Genomic DNA, 18,529 nt, shown 5'->3' with positions numbered 1-18,529 from the left:
TGAATCAAAATCTTATCTTTCCAGAAATGTTTACTCTAAAATGTTAATGCCAGTCAGAAGACTTTAACTTGGTGTAAGTATTCTCAAAAGATTTTATAATGGGGCTCAACTGCATTACCGTTCTGGGTTATACTGTATGTAGCATTGTGTTATCTCCACAGTGCTGTGGAAGGTCTGGCTACACCACACATACTTTCTGGGATAGGAGGAAAATAAACCGCTCTGGGTTGTTTGCATTTCTTTAAACCAATCACAGTCGTCTTGGGTGGCCTTAAGCACCAGATGCAGCAACGGTGATTGCCAAATAGTCTCAGCCATTTAAATTAGCTGGATGCATGGCTTGATTAACCAACTCCCAGCCCTACAGACAAGTCATTCAAAAACAAAACGCCATAAATTTGGTGTTTTCAGCTTTTCAAATGTGAGGATTCTCTGCTGTTGTTTCATATTACAGTACGTATATTTAATATCTTTGGGTTTCATACTGTTCACAGTTAAAGAGGAAATGTTGATGAAGCCAGCTGCAGTCGGGATGAAGGTATATAGTGTTTGGGTGTGTGGTGTTTAATGCTGTGTTCCAGTTTTAACACCACACACCCAAACACTATATACAGTGGTGTGAAAAAGTGTTTGCCCCCTTCCTCATTTCCTGTTCCTTTGCATGTGTGTCACACTTAAGTGTTTCGGAACATCAAACCAATTTAAACAAAAGTCAAGGACAACACAAGTAAACACAAAATGCAATTTGTAAATGAAGGTGTTTATTATTAAAGGAGAAAAAAAATCCAAACCATCATGGCCCTGTGTGAAAAAGTGATTGCCCCCCTTGTTAAAACATACTATAACTGTGGTTGTCCACACCTGAGTTCAATTTCTCTAGCCACACCCAGGCCTGATTATTGCCACACCTGTTCACAATCAAGGCATCACTTAAATAGGAGCTGCTTGACACAGTAAGGTCCACCAGAAGATCCTTAAAAGCTACACATCATGCCGAGACCCAAAGAAATTCAGGAACAATTGAGAAAGAAAGTAATTGAGATCTATCAGTCTGGAAAGGGTTATAAAGCCATTTCCAAAGCTTTGGGAATCCAGCGAACCACAGTAAGAGCCATTATCCACAAATGGCGAAGACATGGAACAGTGGTGAACCTTCCCAGGAGTGGCCGGCCGCCCAAAATTACCCCAAGAGCGCAGCGACGACTCATCCAAGAGGTCACAAAAGACCCCACAACAACGTCCAAAGAACTGCAGGCCTCACTTGCCTCAGTTAAGGTAAGCGTTCATGCCTCCACCATCAGGAAAAGACTGGGCAAAAATGGCCTGCATGGCAGAGTTCCAAGGAGAAAACCACTGCTGAGCAAAAAAGAACATCAAAGCTCGTCTCAATTTCTCCAGAACACATCTTGATGATCCCCAAGACTTTTGGGACAACATTCTGTGGACCGATGAGACAAAAGTGGAACTCTTTGGAAGGTGTGTGTCCAAGTATATCTGGCGTAGAAGGAACACTGCATTTCATAAAAAGAACATTATACCAACTGTAAAATATGGTGGTGGCAGTGTGATGGTCTGGGGCTGTTTTGCTGCTTCAGGACCTGGAAGACTTGCCGTGATAAAAGGAACTATGAATTCTGCTGTCTACCAAGAGATCCTGAAGGAGAATGTCCGACCATCTGTTCGTGTACTCAAGCTGAAACGAACTTGGGTTCTGCAGCAGGACAATGATCCTAAACACACCAGCAAGTCCACCACCGAATGGCTGAAGAAAAACAAAATGAAGACTTTGGAGTGGCCTAGCCAAAGTCCTGACCTGAATCCTATTGAGATGTTGTGGTATGACCTTAAAAAGGCCGTTCATGCTCGAAAACCCTCTAATGTAACTGAATTAGGACAATTCTGCAAAGATGAGTGGGCCAAAATTCCTCCAGGACGCTGTAAAAGCCTCATTGCACGTTATCGCAAACGCTTGGTTGCAGTTGTTGCTGCTAAGGGTGGCCCAACCAGTTATTAGGTTTAGGGGGCAATCACTTTTTCACACAGGGCCATGATGGTTTGGATTTTTTTTCTCCTTTTAATGATAAACACCTTCATTTACAAATTGCATTTTGTGTTTACTTGTGTTGTCCTTGACTATTGTTTAAATTGGTTTGATGTTCCGAAACACTTAAGTGTGACAAACATGCAAAGGAACAGGAAATGAGGAAGGGGGCAAACACTTTTTCACACCACTGTACCTTCATCCTGACTCCCTTCTAATGTGCTGTATGAAAGGGCCCCAACTCTGCATAAACTTAGCATGGGAGTTAGACAGAGAAATCCAAATTTTTTCAAGATGTAAATGAGAAACCATATAATTTAGCCACTTTTTGACGCAGGGAGGAGGAAGTTGACTTCCATTCTCTTGGAATGAGCTGTTTCGCCATGACCATACCAAACATGAGGGCTTGTTGTAAAGTGGAGGCGAGAGCCAGAGAGTAGTTGGAGCAGCCCAGAATCAACAAGAGACAGTCAGGAGCCAGTTGTCTGTACACACGACACTGTACAAATGAAAAAATGTCAACCCAAAACCTTGTGAGCTTAGAGCAGGACCGGAAAAGATACCCAGGGGCTTCAGTCCACTGACTTACATTTATATGCATATTTATTTTTAAATGTGTGTGCTGTTACCATTTATAGTTGCAGTGTCTTTATTTATGGAGGATGCGACTGTGAGGGATCATTAAAGTGTTAAAGTATCCTACTTTATGTTCATTAATTAACTGGGTCATAGTTACTTTCGGGGTGTTTGGTGCGGGGAGAGAACGGCTCAGAACTGGATCCACTATTCCGGTGTGCTGGGCCGGATTATCTATCTATGATATCGGGTGAGTGCCCAGGGGTTTGTGGTTACCAGCCAATTTGCCGTTGGGGCGGGGGGTACCAAATGATTCCAATCAGAATCAGAAAAGGGTTTGTTGTGGGGAAACAGTCTTGAGGCGCAACCAGTCATTAAATGGTTTGTTGATTTTCCTGTGAGAGGATTAGTGTCCAAGAGTTATGCTAAACTGATGCAAGTATCCATAGGAGAACTACTAATAGTAAAGAAATGTGAGCAAGAGCTGAGCCCTGAGGGGAACACAATTAATTGGGAGACAGTTTGGGACAACATTTTCCACTGTTCCAAGAACCCAAATCGCCAGTATATCCACTTCAACATGTGTCATAGGACATATTGGACTCCTCAGAAGAGATACATCTCTAAAGTCATTCCCACTCCCTATTGCACGTTCTGTCAACTTGAACAAACTGGAACTTCCCTGCACATGGTCTGGGATTGTGAACAGGTGCATGAGTTCTGGAATAAAACAACATCAATAATACCTGATGTGATAGGATGTCGAATTCCTACTGACACAATTGTTTTTTTACTTAAAGTGATGGTTCGGAGTAATTTCACCCTAGGGTCCTTTGCACCACGACCTCGCACCAAACAACCCCCCAGAAGCTTTTTTCACCTGGGTCGAACATTGGGCGAGTTAGTGTTATCAGCTGAATAGCCTAGTTCAGGCACTAATGGTTCCAAGAGTGTATCTTGTACATTACCCCACTAATAATGCCCCAAATGATACCAAACTTCTACACTAGTACAAAAAGGTTATGTACTCATAAAACAATGGATTGTAAAGTTTGTAAGTACACCAGGAGTTTATTTAAATAACACTTGCCTGCTGGTTTCTGCTCTCTGCTGCTATGCTACCGGCAGTAAGACGAGTGCTTAGGGACGTCTACAAATTACAACACTGAAAAGAGATACAACAAAAATATTTGTTAATTTCACTTATTTTTTAAAAGTGCTGTAGTACAACTAGCAGGAGACAAGTTATAATTGAGGTAAGTTTGAAGACACAACCTTATTTAATCATTAAATCAATAAATATTGAATATGTTGTATCTCTTTTCGGTGTTGTAATTTGTGACGTCCCCCCAAAATTACTCCGAACCATCACTTTAATGACAACTCAAAATTACACCTGCTTGGAAGACAGAGGAAAATTTGGCTAGCCGGCTCAACTGCAACCAAGAAAATGATAGCTCAGCGCTGGCTCACCCCCCCACCCACCCACCACAACAAACAGTGGTTGCCGTATTTTCTGGACATAGTTAAGCTTGAGCTCTCTACAGCAAGCATTAACAAAGCCATTGTTCTTGTTCAATTTGTGTTGATCTGTTCTGTGCACCATCTGCTATTACCTGTCACATGGTGTGGAATTTGTTTTGTATGTATGAAGGTGCCAATAAAAAAAGTTGATCACAAATTGTTTTTTGCCACAGTAATTTACACCTATGTGGAATTTGCCATGGTGATTGGTGTAAACATATTAAACAATAAAAAAATAAGAATTAAACAATAAATACAAAATCGCTGTTTAGCATAAGAAAAAGGAGCCTGTGTGGGTTCAATGCAGAATACAAAAAATATATATATTATGTGCAATGGGCAGATGTAAAATAAGATAGATTTTATTGTCCTGAAGGAAATTTTTCTTGGACCAACTAACAATATCTGCTGCTTAAAAAAAATCAGCACAACATAGTGCATACATACATACGCATATACACAAAGCACAGACTGTTGCATCACTCTGCATGGACATGCTCATGTTGCATGCAGAGATTGCCTCTTGCCAACAAAATTGCGCGCTGCCCGTTGTGCAACACACAATAGTCATCATAATATGTGCAGTGAGGGTGAAAGGTTCAAACAGTTTGAGAGGGATCGGCTACAATCTTTTCTGGCCGCCTCGCGTCCTGGAGGCCTACAGGTCGTGGAGCAACGGCAGATTGCAGCCAATCACCTTCTCAGCAGAGCGAATGATACGCTGCAGCCTGGCTTGTTCTTAGCAGTGGCTGCAGCATACCAGATGGTGATGGAGCAGGACACGACTAAACTTTTAAAATAGCCTATTTGGGCTATATCAAGGCTCTCCGAGCACAGGTCTGGCTCACAGCCCGCATCAGGATTTGGTAATTATTCAGAGTTAAAGTGATGGTTTGGAGTAATTTACCCTAGGGTCCTTTGCACCATGACCTCGAGCTAAACACCCCCCGAGAAGCTTTTTTCACCTGGGTCTAACATTGGGAGAGTTAGCATAGCAGCGTTATCAGCTGAATAGCTTAGCGCAGGGGCTAATGGACCCACATTTGTATCTGGTAAATGACCCCACTAATAATGCCCGAAATAATACCAAACGTCTACAGTAGTACATATAGGTTATGTACTCATAAAACGATGGATTGGAAAGTTTGTAAGTACACCAGAAGTTTATGAACACTTGCCTGCTGGCTTCTGCTCTCTGCTGTTGTTGCTGCTGTGAGACGAGTGCTTAGGGACGTCTACAAATTACAACACCGAAAAGAGATGCAACAAAAATATTTTTTAATTTAACTTTTTTTTTAGTAAGCAGCAGCTGCAGAAGCAACAGAGAGCAGAAGAGAGCAGGCAAGTGTTCATAAACTTCTGGTGTTCTTACAAACTTTCCAATCCATCGTTTTATGAGTACATAACCTATTTGTACTAGTGTAGAAGTTTGGTATCATTTTGGGCATTATTAGTGGGGTCATTTACCAGATACAAACGTGGGTCCATTAGCCCCTGCGCTAATAAGCTATTCAGCTGATAACGCTACTCTACGCTAACTCTCCCAATGTTCGACCCAGGTGAAAAAAGCTTCTGGGGGGGTGTTTGGCTCAAGGTCATGGTGCAAAGGACCCTAGGGTGAAATTACTCCGAACCATCACTTTAATGGGTGTAATTCTCTGGTTCATCATTAAAGTGTATGAAACTTAACTGCAGGCTGGAGTTAACAGTGAAAACAGTTTAACCTGTGAGCGCTGCCTCCATATGTAAGGCATGCTCAATCAGTCCATTCACCGTTTGTTTCAGAGGCTTATCTGGGTGGCATTACATTTCAAACAAAACATATTTGCTGTTGCAAATTAGTAGTTTATAAACACATTTCAAAAAATAGAAAAAATGTATGTCAGTTTAGTTATTAGTAGCCAACTTTTAAAATCATGGCTATGGCATTGGTCAAAACAACAGAGGAAAGAAAATATTTCAGTAAAAATTTGGCAGTAAAATACATAGGGCAAATAAGAGGAAAGTTTTACTTGGGTTTAGAAATATCTTTCAAAACTTCCATCAGACATTTTACCTTCTAATAATAATAATAATAATAATAATAATAATACATTTATTTATATAGCACTTTACAAAGTGCTTTACAAGACAATAAAAACAAATAAATTAGGCAATAGTAAAATTAATTATTAAAACAAAGCAGCATATATCAATAATAGAATACAAATAGTAATACAAGACAACAGAAACTAATTTGGAAACATAAATGTGTATAAATATTTGCTTACACGCAAATAGGTGCATATAAATACATATACCCATACAAGCATGCTCTGTACACGTTTCGCCACACATATGCACATGGACAAACTATGCACAAATAGACACATAACTGTGGGACAAAAAAAATGCATTTTTAAAAGTCGATACGGATGCAAATGATCCTATCTCTACAGGATGTGCGTTCCAGAGTTTGGGGGTTAACAGCATAAGCCTGATCACCTCTAATAGTCACAAGATTACACCTGGGAACAGCAAGAAGTAGCTGACTAGATGATCTCAGATTACGTTCAGGCTCATAGGGTGTTAGAGATCACCCACACCACATCTCTCATAGAGATCCATTATATACTCTGGGGCCAGTCCAAGTTGTTCTTTTAAAGCAAGTAATACCATTTTAAAATCGATTCTGAAATGTAAAGGAAGCCAGTGCAATGATTCTAGGACAGGTGTAATGTGCTCCCAATTGTTAGTGCCCATTAAAAGTCTGGCAGCAGAATTCTGAACCAGTTGTAGTAGGCCTGCGTGAGGCAGGAATACTGCAAGGAGTGGTAATCTAATCTAGAAAAACAAGCATGAATGACCTTCTCCATGTCACTGAAAGACAGAAAGGATTTATTTATTTGTGAAGAAGAAAAAAAAGGAAACATGCTTGAACCTGTGTCGAGCTGCTTTTCTAAGGTAAGGTTTGAGTCAAATATGATCTTGAGTTTCTGGCATAATGAACTAAAGAACCCAGCTGAGGTTTAAGTGCTGATCAGTTGCACAGTGTCGACCAATCAGTGAAACCTCTGTTTTAGTATTATTACCAACAATTTGGATACATACCAATCTGTTATTCTACTGCAACGTACTTTGGGTTTTTTGGGGGCACAGGATGTACTTGACCACGTCTGAGTTCACTTTGACTGATGAAAGTATGTCAGTGGGTTACATTGACACCAGCGCTGGGCTGTAGGAGGAGCCGACCAACTGGGTCACATGGTTGCACACTCGACTCAGTCGGAACAGTCACTGCAACCAGTCCTTCACACCACTGAGTTGTGCCTGTATCGCAGCTTTTCTCCTCATACTAGCTTTGAATGGGATACGGCATATTTCAAGATATTACCTCAATTACAGTGAAAACAGGCGAGCTGTGTTTGTCTCTGTCGGTAGAGTAAAAAACCTTCAGGACGAAAAACGGGTATTTTGACGTCGTTGAAACCCCGGTCTCTGACTACTTAACTGCTTCGGTTTCATGTACGATTTTTTTTTGGTTGGTTTGCTAGTCGTTTGTCACTGACGACGTTTATTTCTCTTTTCTTTTCTTTTTTACCGGGTTTAACGTTAGGTGTCGTTCATTTCGATGTTGTAGCTTAACAGCCAGTTTCTCAACCGGGGTCATTCAGCGACTTTTCAGTTGCTGAACACAAACAGAAACACGGCTTCGGCACTGAGGTAGCATAGGAGGAGGAAAACCCCCAAAAGTCACAGGATATGGAGTCGACCAAAGCCGGTAAGTGTGCTTCAACCCCAGTTTAAGTGATATAAGGTAACGTTACAGCGTGTTACAGTGGGCTTAATATTGTGGTCACATCCTGCCATTATGTTCAGGGAAATTGCGTTTTGTAAAAGTAGCACGACTAGGATACTGGTTGTATATCTCTGCAGTCTGGCAACGCACTTTAAAATGTTAAAGGTACACTGCAATGGTGTGTTGCTATTAAACTGGGTTAGGGGTGCCAGCGGGCTGTTGTTGTTAACGTTAGCCAAGTTACAGTTCAGCACTGCAGTCGTCTCCTCTCACATGGACCCATCAGTCTAGCCATGTGCATTTGTGTTTACGCTCCCCGTGCGTCGCCGCTCATTGGCCAAGCGGTGCCGTGACGTAGCCATTGCATAATTGCTCCCGTCAAGATAGTGTGGTGTCTCGCCGCGATACACGTGAGGCATCACACAGCAGATCGCTGTGACCCAGTTTTCCCGGGGAAAAAAACATGCTTGCTCCACGTGGGGGCGTGTCGATAGTTTTGGTGCATTCAGGGCTCATGGGATATATACTGTCTATGGATACAATGCTATTATTCAGGGCCTTTGGCTAAAAAACTAGTTCAACTCAGTTTTTATGTGATATTATATAATGTGAACTCTGGTTTTGATGTTAAAATAAATGGGTTTATTCAGTGAATTCAGTGTTATAATATAAATAGTTTGTGTTACATTCCCTTTGAAAAACTAAAATGAATGCTTTTTAGTACAAAATCAAATGACAGGACCCAAATTACTTAATTTCTCCAAATTATTTTGATTTAGTTAGGAGCTACAAACTGAGTGAGATGTACCAACACGTTTCCCATTGACTTGTAAGTGTTGAAAAGTTGACATTTCCCATGGGACCTGAATGCAGCAATCCCTAGAGTCAGTTATCCAACTTTGTCAAATTTGGATAGAATAAATCAAACCAAGAACAAACGTTTGGCGATTTAATCCTCAATACAAACTTATAATTTGTCATTTTAATACATCATTATAGTACTATGTGATGATCTACTTAGCAGGATTAATAACCGTTACATTTTGAGGGTTGTTGGGCCTTGTTAATATCATTACTTTGTGATATACAATTTGATGTGATTCATGGCATTTTGACAAAGGTTTTATTCTGGAAAAACACCAGAGGTTGTAAAATGCTCCATATTATCTACCACACGGAAATATGTATTTTCAAATACATTTGTCCCATTTTATGTGGAAAATAACATGGTACAGTTAAACACATTTCCCAGTCCGCTTTTATGCCAGTACTGCTATTAATAAACGGTCAAAATAAGTCTGAAAATCATTTTAAAAAATAGGGATTGGGTGTCGACATACTTGAGATTAAATATATCACTTATATAACGTATATGTCCTGTCAGGTTTTAAAAAGTCGACCCATTAAGAGTGGACTTTTTGGAGAGAAGATCCTTTTGTGAGGGAGCCTGTATTATGTGAAAAGCTGCAGGGACAGGCCAGACTACCTACCACACAACCTTGTGAAGCTGAAATTATGTAATGGCTGTTGCCTAATCACTGGGAATGGCAGTGGAAGAAATCAGGTCAGCCTATGTTGAGGGTGGGGAGGACCGTCTCAGCGACAGCAGCAGCCTGTCTGCTCAGCTCCTAATGGCTGAGGAAGCTGTTGTCGTAATATGATCTGTCCTCCTAATGTTAAGCTTGTTAGTTCCACAACAACACTGCTACACTCACTGTACATGGAGCTGTAACCATTTCCAATATTGCTGTACAACTAATTGTCTCAGAAACAATTGCGGTTAACAATATAATTGTCTATTTCAGTCAAGTGTGTGTGTGTGTGTGTATATATATATATATATATATAATATAATATAATTATGTGACCCAGATAATGTAATAACACAAATTCACAGCAAACCGCGCCTCTTTATTAGCATAAAACATTTTTTCTAACTGTATCCACCCTTGTCATTTTTGCTGTTATGAACATGTATAGGGTCAAGTGCCAACAACTAACAATTGTAATAATAAAAAGATATATAGTCTGACCAATAATCACTTACAGTATATAATAACAAGGGCGCCTCTGTAGCTCACCTGGTAGAGCTTGCACCTCTGTAGCTCACCTGGTAGAGCGTACACCTCTGTAGATCACCTGGTAGAGCGTGCACCTCTGTAGATCACCTGGTAGAGCGTACACCTCTGTAGATCACCTGGTAGAGCGTGCACCTCTGTAGCTCACCTGGTAGAGCGTGCACCTCTGTAGAGCGTGCACCTCTGTAGCTCACCTGGTAGAGCGTACACCTCTGTAGATCACCTGGTAGAGCGTGCACCTCTGTAGATCACCTGGTAGAGCGTGCACCTCTGTAGATCACCTGGTAGAGCGTGCACCTCTGTAGTTCACCTGGTAGAGCGTGCACCTCTGTAGTTCACCTGGTAGAGCGTGCACCTATGTAGCAAACGTGGTAGAGCGTGCACCTCTGTAGATCACCTGGTAGAGCGTGCACCTCTGTAGTTCACCTGGTAGAGCGTGCACCTCTGTAGTTCACCTGGTAGAGCGTGCACCTATGTAGCAAACGTGGTAGAGCGTGCACCTCTGTAGATCACCTGCGTGTCATTCCCCCTCTCTCTCCCCTTCCATTTCTAATTTGTCCTATTAAATAAAGGCCTAAAATGGCAACCACAAAAAGTCTTAACAAACAAAAATTTGGCATATCTAAACAAAATCAACACTTACCAGTCATTAAGACCTTAGCTAATGTTAGCAATTAATTGTGGTTAAACAAAGAAACCGCTATTATGTAAAAAATAAATAGACAATTATGTAATAACTGTTACAAGCCTGACTGTACATTTCATTTAAGGGGAAAGGAAAGGACAGGGACTTGGCATGAGCAGTGATAGACATGACCATGACAGAAGAGACAAAGACAACAGCGCTGCCTACAGAAACTTGAATATACTGAACAGAACATTAAGGGATTAGGATGTCACAGTGCTGGACACAGCGTTTGATAGAGGGATTTTTAATACATTTGGTGCGAGAGCACCATAGCAGCAGGAAATTGGGGAATAATGAGAAGACACATTTGATTGTGTTGCTTCTTATACCATGAAAAGAAAATTTAAGACAATATTTTTTTTTAAATAGAAAGTAAAGATAAAATGGAATTTAAAGGATAAGGCAGTCACTTTCTTTCTGCCTTTCCTATTCCCAAGCCCATTGATTCCTAATGAATAGGTTAAAACAATCAATTCTCCAATTAAAATCGATCAGTGATCTGATGCTGATTAATAAAATCCCGAAATCAATCTTTTAATAGGCTGTATGCCTTTTCACAATGGATGAATAACCCATGTATAACTTTTTAGGGGTCAATTCTTAATGTAAACATTAACCTGGTTCAATAAAATAACAAAAAGCAACCCTTAAAATTTACACCATAATTTGTTTGAGAAGCATTTATATTCAAGCAAAATTGGTATTGTAACTGAAACATCCCTAACTTATTTCATATTGAATCGGAAATGTAATTGAATTGCGAGGTTTGCGACCCTGTGAATTGGAATCAAATTGATTGGGGGAATCATTGACCCAACCCTACTACTGAAAGCATAAATCTTACAAATATATAGCTTTATTTCTTCAGAAAGACCCAAGTAATTTCCTAAAACAGCTGTTTTTTCCCTAACCGTGACTCAAACAGGAGGTGCATTTGATGGGGATTATTTTCTGCAGCGGAGTAATACACATTTATGTGCTTTGATGCACACGCATTACTCCTCAGTAGATCAGGGTCTCCGCTCTGCCTTAAAAAGTCTTAAATGCGCTGAAGTATTAGGCTCTAGATCATAAATAATTTTAAACTGTATGTATATTTACCGACTATTATTACTCCATTTCGCTTTTTTTTTTCAATTCAATTTTATTTATAGTATCAAATCCTAACATAGGTTATCTCGAGATACTTTACAGATAGAGTAGGTCTAGACCACACTCTATAATTTACAAAGCACCAACAATTCCAACAATTACAGTAATTCCCTCAAGAGCAAGCAGTGCGACAGTGGCGAGGAAAAACTCCCTCTTGGGAAGAAACCTCGGACAGACCCAGGCTCTTGGTAGGCGGTGTCTGACGGGCCGGTTGGGGGTGTGATGAACCGTGGCAATAGTAGTCACATTAATAATGGAACAGTGACTGGATGTAGCGGGAAGCTGCAGGGTTCAGCAGGAAGCTGCAGGGTTCAGCTGGAAGCAGCATGACATTGCAGGGCACCGCTGAGCTCAGCAGGGAGTGCAGCAGGACCACGGCTATAGCTGGAACCAGGATCTTGGTGCCAACGTTCTCCAAGGAAATACGCTGGGGGAAAAAACATAAGGACTCCGGGGAGTAAACTCCCCAGAAGCTAGGATTAATAACAAGCATTTCTGGGACGGGATACACACAAATAGTAATAGTAATAGAAAGGGAGAGGAGAGAGCAGCTCAGTGTGTCAAAGGAAGGAAGGAAGTCCCCCGGCAGTCTAGAACTATAACAGCGTAACTAAGAGAGACAGGTCATAAGGAGAGGTAGCTTTTTTGGGTTTAGAACTCTCCCCCTGCCGGATCGGGCTTGGCTGGCCTGCCTCCCTCTACTTTTGTTATATGTTATTAATCTAACAATTATGAAGAGAAGCAGGTGGACCAGTTAGGTGAACACTGCAACTCCTCACTCCCTAACTATAAGCTTTATCAAATAGGAGAGTTTTAAGTTCATTCTTGAAAGCGATTACAGTTTCTGCCCCCCGAACCCAGATCGGGAGCTGGTTCCATAGGAGAGGAGTTGATAACTGAAGGCTCTGGCTCCCATTCTACTTTTAGAGACTCTAGGAACCACCAGTAACTCTTCATTCTGGGAGCGCAGTGCTCTAGTGGGACAATAGGGTATTAGGAGCTCTTCTAGATATGATGGTGCTAGACCATTTAGAGCTTTGTAGGTCAAGAGAAGGATTTTAAACTCAATCCTGGATTCAACAGGGAGCCAGTGCAGAGAAGCTAATACAGGAGAAATATGATCTCTTTTCTTAGTTCTTGTGAGAACACGCGCTGCAGCATTCTGGATCAGCTGGAGAGTCTTAAGGGACTTATTTGAGCAACCTGACAGTAGGGAATTACAATAGTCCAGCCTGGACGTAACAAATGCATGGACTAGTTTTTCAGTTTTGAGACAGGATATTCCTAATTTTGGCAATGTTACGAAGATGAAAAGAGGTTTGTTTTAGATTGGCATTAAAGGATATATCCTGATCAAAAATAAATAGTTCTGAGGTGTTTAGGTCCCAGTACAATAACTTCAGTTTTGTTAGGGTTTAACATCAGAAAATTATAGGTCATCCAGGATTTTATATCTTTAATGCACGCTTGAAATTTAGCTAGCTGACTGTTTTCATCTGGTTTGATTGACAAGTATAATTGGGTGTCATCCGCATAACAGTGAAAGTTAATTGAGTGTTTCCTAATAATATTGCCTATAGGAAGCAAATATAAGGAGAATAGAATTGGTCCAAGCACTAAGCCTTGAGGAACCCCATGGCTAACTTTAGCGTACTTGGAGGATTTATCATTAACATTAACAAATTGAGATCGATCAGAGAAATAGGACTTAAACCAGCTTAGAGCAATTCCTTTAATGCCAACCAAGTGTTCCAATTTGAATAAATGTATTTACTTTGCAAGTCATTTTTGAACTACATATTGTTGAACTTGAATGTTGTGTTATAGGTCTTAAATTTCATTCATAAAGGTCTTAAAAATTCTTAAATTTGACTTGCTGAAACCTGCACAAACCCTGTAGACGCAGTCAATCCTGGTTTGGGTCTGCACGTGGGATTTGGTGACAGTAAGATGTATTTATAAAAAAAAAAAAACATCTTACCCATTAGAGAAATCACAACACAGCTGACGTGCATCATTCTCTTCCAGCACTAATGTGGGCCCAGTGTTGAGTTGTTGCTGCAGTTCCTGTCATCATGGCACCTTTTTCTCTCTGTTGTCCACCAGGTGGAGTAATAGCCTACATCAGCTCGTCCAGCTCCGGCTCCGGCTCCAGCCCGGAGTCGTGTCACAGCGACTCCTCCAACGGCAGCTACCAGTCGGCCTCCCCGCCGCACGGCTCTTCGCCCAGCTGCCAGCAGCTGGTCCAGTGGGCCGACCCCGCGCTCGCCACCGGCGGCCCAAACCTCCAAGGGACTCCGAAAAATGGACGCTCCTCCTCTGCTGCCAAATGTGGCATTACAAGTAAGACGGTCACTAGGCCTGTAACAATTATTACATAATTGTCTAATTGTCAATTTTTTTTGACGTTATCGTGGATTCTTTGTTTGACTGCAGTTAACTGCTAATGTTAATGCTAATGTTAGCAGTTAACTAAGGTCTAACGGTGTATGACTGGTAGTTGTTAGATATGCCAAATTGTAATAAAAAAGTGATTATTGTCAGACTATATATTTTTTATTATTATTTCAATTGTTAGTCGGTGGCACTTGATCCTATACACGTTCATAACAACAAAAATAACAAGGGGGGGATACAGTTAGACATTTTTTTTCATGATAATAAAGAGGCGTGGTTTACTTCATAGGCTGTGTACCTGTGTTATTACATTATCTGGGTCACATAACACTGATATAACCAATTCATTCAAATCTTTAATTTGTATGAAAAAGTAATAAATAAATATTTTAAATTTGACTGAAAGAGACAATTATATATTGTTAATCACAATTCGGTCTTTGGCAATTAATTGTACAGCATCATATGGAATTGGTCACTCTATCATGCGTTGCGATTTTATCTTGAAATACTTACCTTACACCAGTGGTTCCCAAACTTTTCAGCCGGGCGCCCCTTTTTGTAGATACAAATATTTTCAATTGTCTTTGTTTTGGTAGTTGTAGAACAGCAGTTCAGCAGAACCATGCATTATTTATTTCTGTGTAGTGTTGCAGCGCCCCAGCTGTTCTAACTGGGAACCACTGCCTTACACGTTGGAAAGTCGTTGGTTATAAATGAATAATATTAGTTAAGACGCTAACACATGCAAAATCACTAGTTGTCCCTTTTCCAGGTGAACTATAAGAATTTGTTTTTGCATCGATCAGAAATCAATGGCCTGGTGCTGCTGTGTAAGGTGTGCGGCGACGTGGCCTCTGGCTTCCACTACGGTGTCCACGCCTGCGAGGGCTGCAAGGTCTCACACACACACACACACACACACACACACACACACACACACACACACACACACACACACACACGGCACTGAATCAGAATCATTGTCCCTGCTACCTGAGTGCTACCAGTGGCTGTAGCTGAAGTGGGTCACTAGCCATCTGCACAGCTACAAGCAGAGACTCGGTGAAACTAGTTCACTCTGCTCATATTTATATCGGCCGCCCCTCATACTTCATGTTGCTGTGTGGCCTAGTTAACTGTGGGGGAGCAGAGTACAGTGACAAACACACCACAGTAAGCCATAGTGGAAGAACAAACGCACACACACTCACACACGTTTTAGACTGATATGCTGGGTAGCCTGTGGAAGCATATCAGTCTAAAACTTGTCTGAGTTAACGATCTCGTTAATTCAGACAAACAGAAATTCAGAAAAACAGCTCAAACTGCTCTCTTGTGTGAAGCTTTCTTCAGGCTAGCATAGAGTGTTCGATGCCTTGGAAGCAAATACATCCCATCTGTAAAGTTTAATCCTGATTTTGAGTTTTTCCTTAATTAATGAGATAGTAAACTCGTAAAAACAGGGTTTTTCAAGTAAATGCATTAAGCTTCCGTACTAGCCAGTATTATATAGTCTTACTGAAATTCAAAACTGCAAGGAATTCAATTAATTTGAGTCCTTTGTTATTGGACATGCTTTCATTAAAAAGTGATTATTCCAATTAGGGCTGTCATCGAATATTCTAAATTCAAATATGTATTTGAATAGTCAAAAGAAACACATTTAAATGTATATTCAAAATATTATATGAGTAAAAAAAAACAAACGGTACTAACGCGGCCATCTGTTGTTTGCTGCTGCTAATACGGCAAACTCCGGATCTAGATTATAAAATCGATTGCTTTTTTATGATAGTTGTGAGGAGGCTCCATGTCGGAGAATAGCGCGGACATGCACCTCCCGGAGAAAAAAGAGAGAAAGAAAAAGGAGAGGTCGCAGTTCGGACGATGACTATCCGGTTGAGATTGTGTGTGTGTGTGTGTGTGTGTGTGTGTGTGTGTGTGTGTGTGTGTGTGTGTGTGTGTGTGTGTGTGTGTGTGTGTGTGTGTGTGTGTGTGTGTGTGTGTGTGTGTGTGTGTGTGTGTGTGTGTGTGTGTGTGTGTGTGTGTGTGTGTGTGTGTGTGTGTGTGTGTGTGTGTGTGTGCCCTCGAGATCTGACCACACACAAACACACGTAAGCAGAGCTACCCACACCCATGTTTCTACTGTTGCTTAATTAAATATAACATCAAAAGAGAGAAGTTGTCTGAGTCGTGTTTTAAACAGACACACCTGGGGCGAAGTTGGGAACCAGAATCAGCTTTAAATCCAGTCCTAATCTAGTCCTCACTAACACGGGCCAATTATAGTAACTACATGAAAACTTCACGGTTGTAGCATGAAATGTGGTTTGTGTTTAGCTTACATCATCATTGTTTCACATGATAACAAGACCCAGCCTAGTGGTGAATCTGCAGACAGATGCTTAACAGTGTGCTCCTCAGCAGTAAGCCCCCCCTGCTGCTCATAAGGGGCCTCTGCACCCCTTTGGTTTCAGACCCTCCCACCAGCCTTTGGGCCACGCCTCCTCATTTACATTGACATGTGTCAAGTCCAAATGAAAAGGCAATGTTAAATGGAAATTCAAAAGCCAAATATTAAATGAAAATTAAAATCCAATGTTAAATTGAAATTTAAAAGCCAAATATTAAATGAAAATTAAAATCCAATGTTAAATTGAAATTCAAAGGCCAAATGAAAATTAAAATCCAATGATAAATTGAAATTCAAAAGCCAAATATTAAATTCAAAAGCCAAAGCCAAATGGAAAATTTAAAAAATAATAATATTTTTAATTTGATCTCGCTTTGTTTTCCCTTTGGACTTTTAATTTCTCTTTGGACTTTCAATTTGAATTATGAATAAATATTTCCTCCATAGATGAGCGCAGCCAATGAGGAAGTGGGCGTGTTGACAATGCCACTACGGGAAGTAAACAAACAAGAAGACTGCACAAAGATGCTAACGCTAAGATGCTTTAACTATAGCTATAAATGTAGGGACATTTGTGCCAGTCGCAGACATGCATCTATGGAATCCACCGGGCTTAAACATTTGGCCCTGTGCATACCAACTGCCGATAGGCCCCAATAGAAACTAGAAGAGATATCTGGAGGGACGCAGACGGTTTCCTTTTTATAACCTGCTCTGAATCATATATATTTGACACCACAAACCTAAAAACCACATCAATGCGTTCGGCAGACTCTTATCTGTCTATGGTGATGATAATATTTTGCCGTTTGGACTCACGTTTTTTTAATTAAAGTAGGAACTTCAGAGGTATAATAATCATGAAATGGACATGTTTGACCTCAGATACTATCTACTCCTCCCTTCTCTATTCCCTCACTGTGCAAATCACCATAGCAACAAGTACTGCCCCACACACACACACACACACACACACACACACACACACACACACACACACACACACACACACACACAAACTACTCCTCCTATCATGGAGACTCTTTACTGTAGGCCGTGTTGTCCTCTCCTGCAGGACATGTCAAACAGCAGATTTAAGGTAGCTCAGCACAGGTGTTACTAATGATATTAACTATATACCCATGGTGACGATGCCCTTTACTCAGTCTCAGCCTTTCTTCTTCATTTAGCACATCAAAATAATTTGTACATAGTAACCAATCCATCATAAAAACAAGTGCAAGGAAGACAAGAAACCCCGATGGGCTTATAAAGTGTCTCCCTTTAACATAAAGTACGATTACAGTTTAATATGTAACAACTAGGGGTGTACCCGACTAAGGATGTACACATTCGAATCAGAATTGACGAATCTTTCTATAGTCGACTGATAGTCGAATCGTGTGTGTGTGTGTGTGTGTGTGTGTGTGTGTGTGTGTGTGTGTGTGTGTGTGTGTGTGTGTGTGTGTGTGTGTGTGTGTGTGTGTGTGTGTGTTGGGAGGGGCACGACACTAGTCAGCAGGAGGGTAACATGTAAACCGCAGGCGCGTATGGACGTGTATTTCGCATCCGCCGCATGCATAACCATCTCTATTTTGGGAACTGTGTCCTGGCTCAAAATAATAAAAATTAATAAATAATAATTCTTTATAACCTTCACCGTCCACAACATTCATTGGCCTCATTGTGAAGCGAAATAAACTCTGCAATTTTGTCTGGGATTTCTCTTTTCCTTTTCTCGGGCAATGGCGGTCTCAAATCTAGCTTTCTTTGAGTTAGTTTTGGCGCAGCTCCGGTACTACTGCTACTACTACTACTGCTACTACTACTACTACTGCTACTACTACTACTGCTACTACTACTACTGCTACTACTACTA

At 40.8% G+C, this 18,529-nt stretch overlaps 1 protein-coding gene across 1 annotated transcript in view; it reads left to right on the top strand.

Annotated features, from left to right (window-relative positions):
• The first annotated feature begins 7,305 nt into the window (after positions 1 to 7,305).
• The window catches only part of nr1d2b (nuclear receptor subfamily 1, group D, member 2b), a 19,867-nt gene continuing 8,643 nt past the window's right edge, over positions 7,306 to 18,529 (top strand). Inside the window, exons 1-3 of the mRNA XM_028598005.1 lie at positions 7,306 to 7,901; positions 13,944 to 14,180; positions 15,044 to 15,132. Coding sequence (XP_028453806.1) covers positions 7,883 to 7,901; positions 13,944 to 14,180; positions 15,044 to 15,132 — 345 coding nt within the window. The 5' untranslated portion in view covers positions 7,306 to 7,882. The remainder of the gene's footprint in view (positions 7,902 to 13,943; positions 14,181 to 15,043; positions 15,133 to 18,529) is intronic.

Source organism: Perca flavescens, chromosome 14 (assembly GCF_004354835.1).
Source record: "Perca flavescens isolate YP-PL-M2 chromosome 14, PFLA_1.0, whole genome shotgun sequence".
In the NCBI taxonomy this organism is placed as follows: Eukaryota; Metazoa; Chordata; class Actinopteri; order Perciformes; family Percidae; genus Perca; species Perca flavescens.
This window is presented reverse-complemented; position numbering and strand designations above follow the sequence as displayed.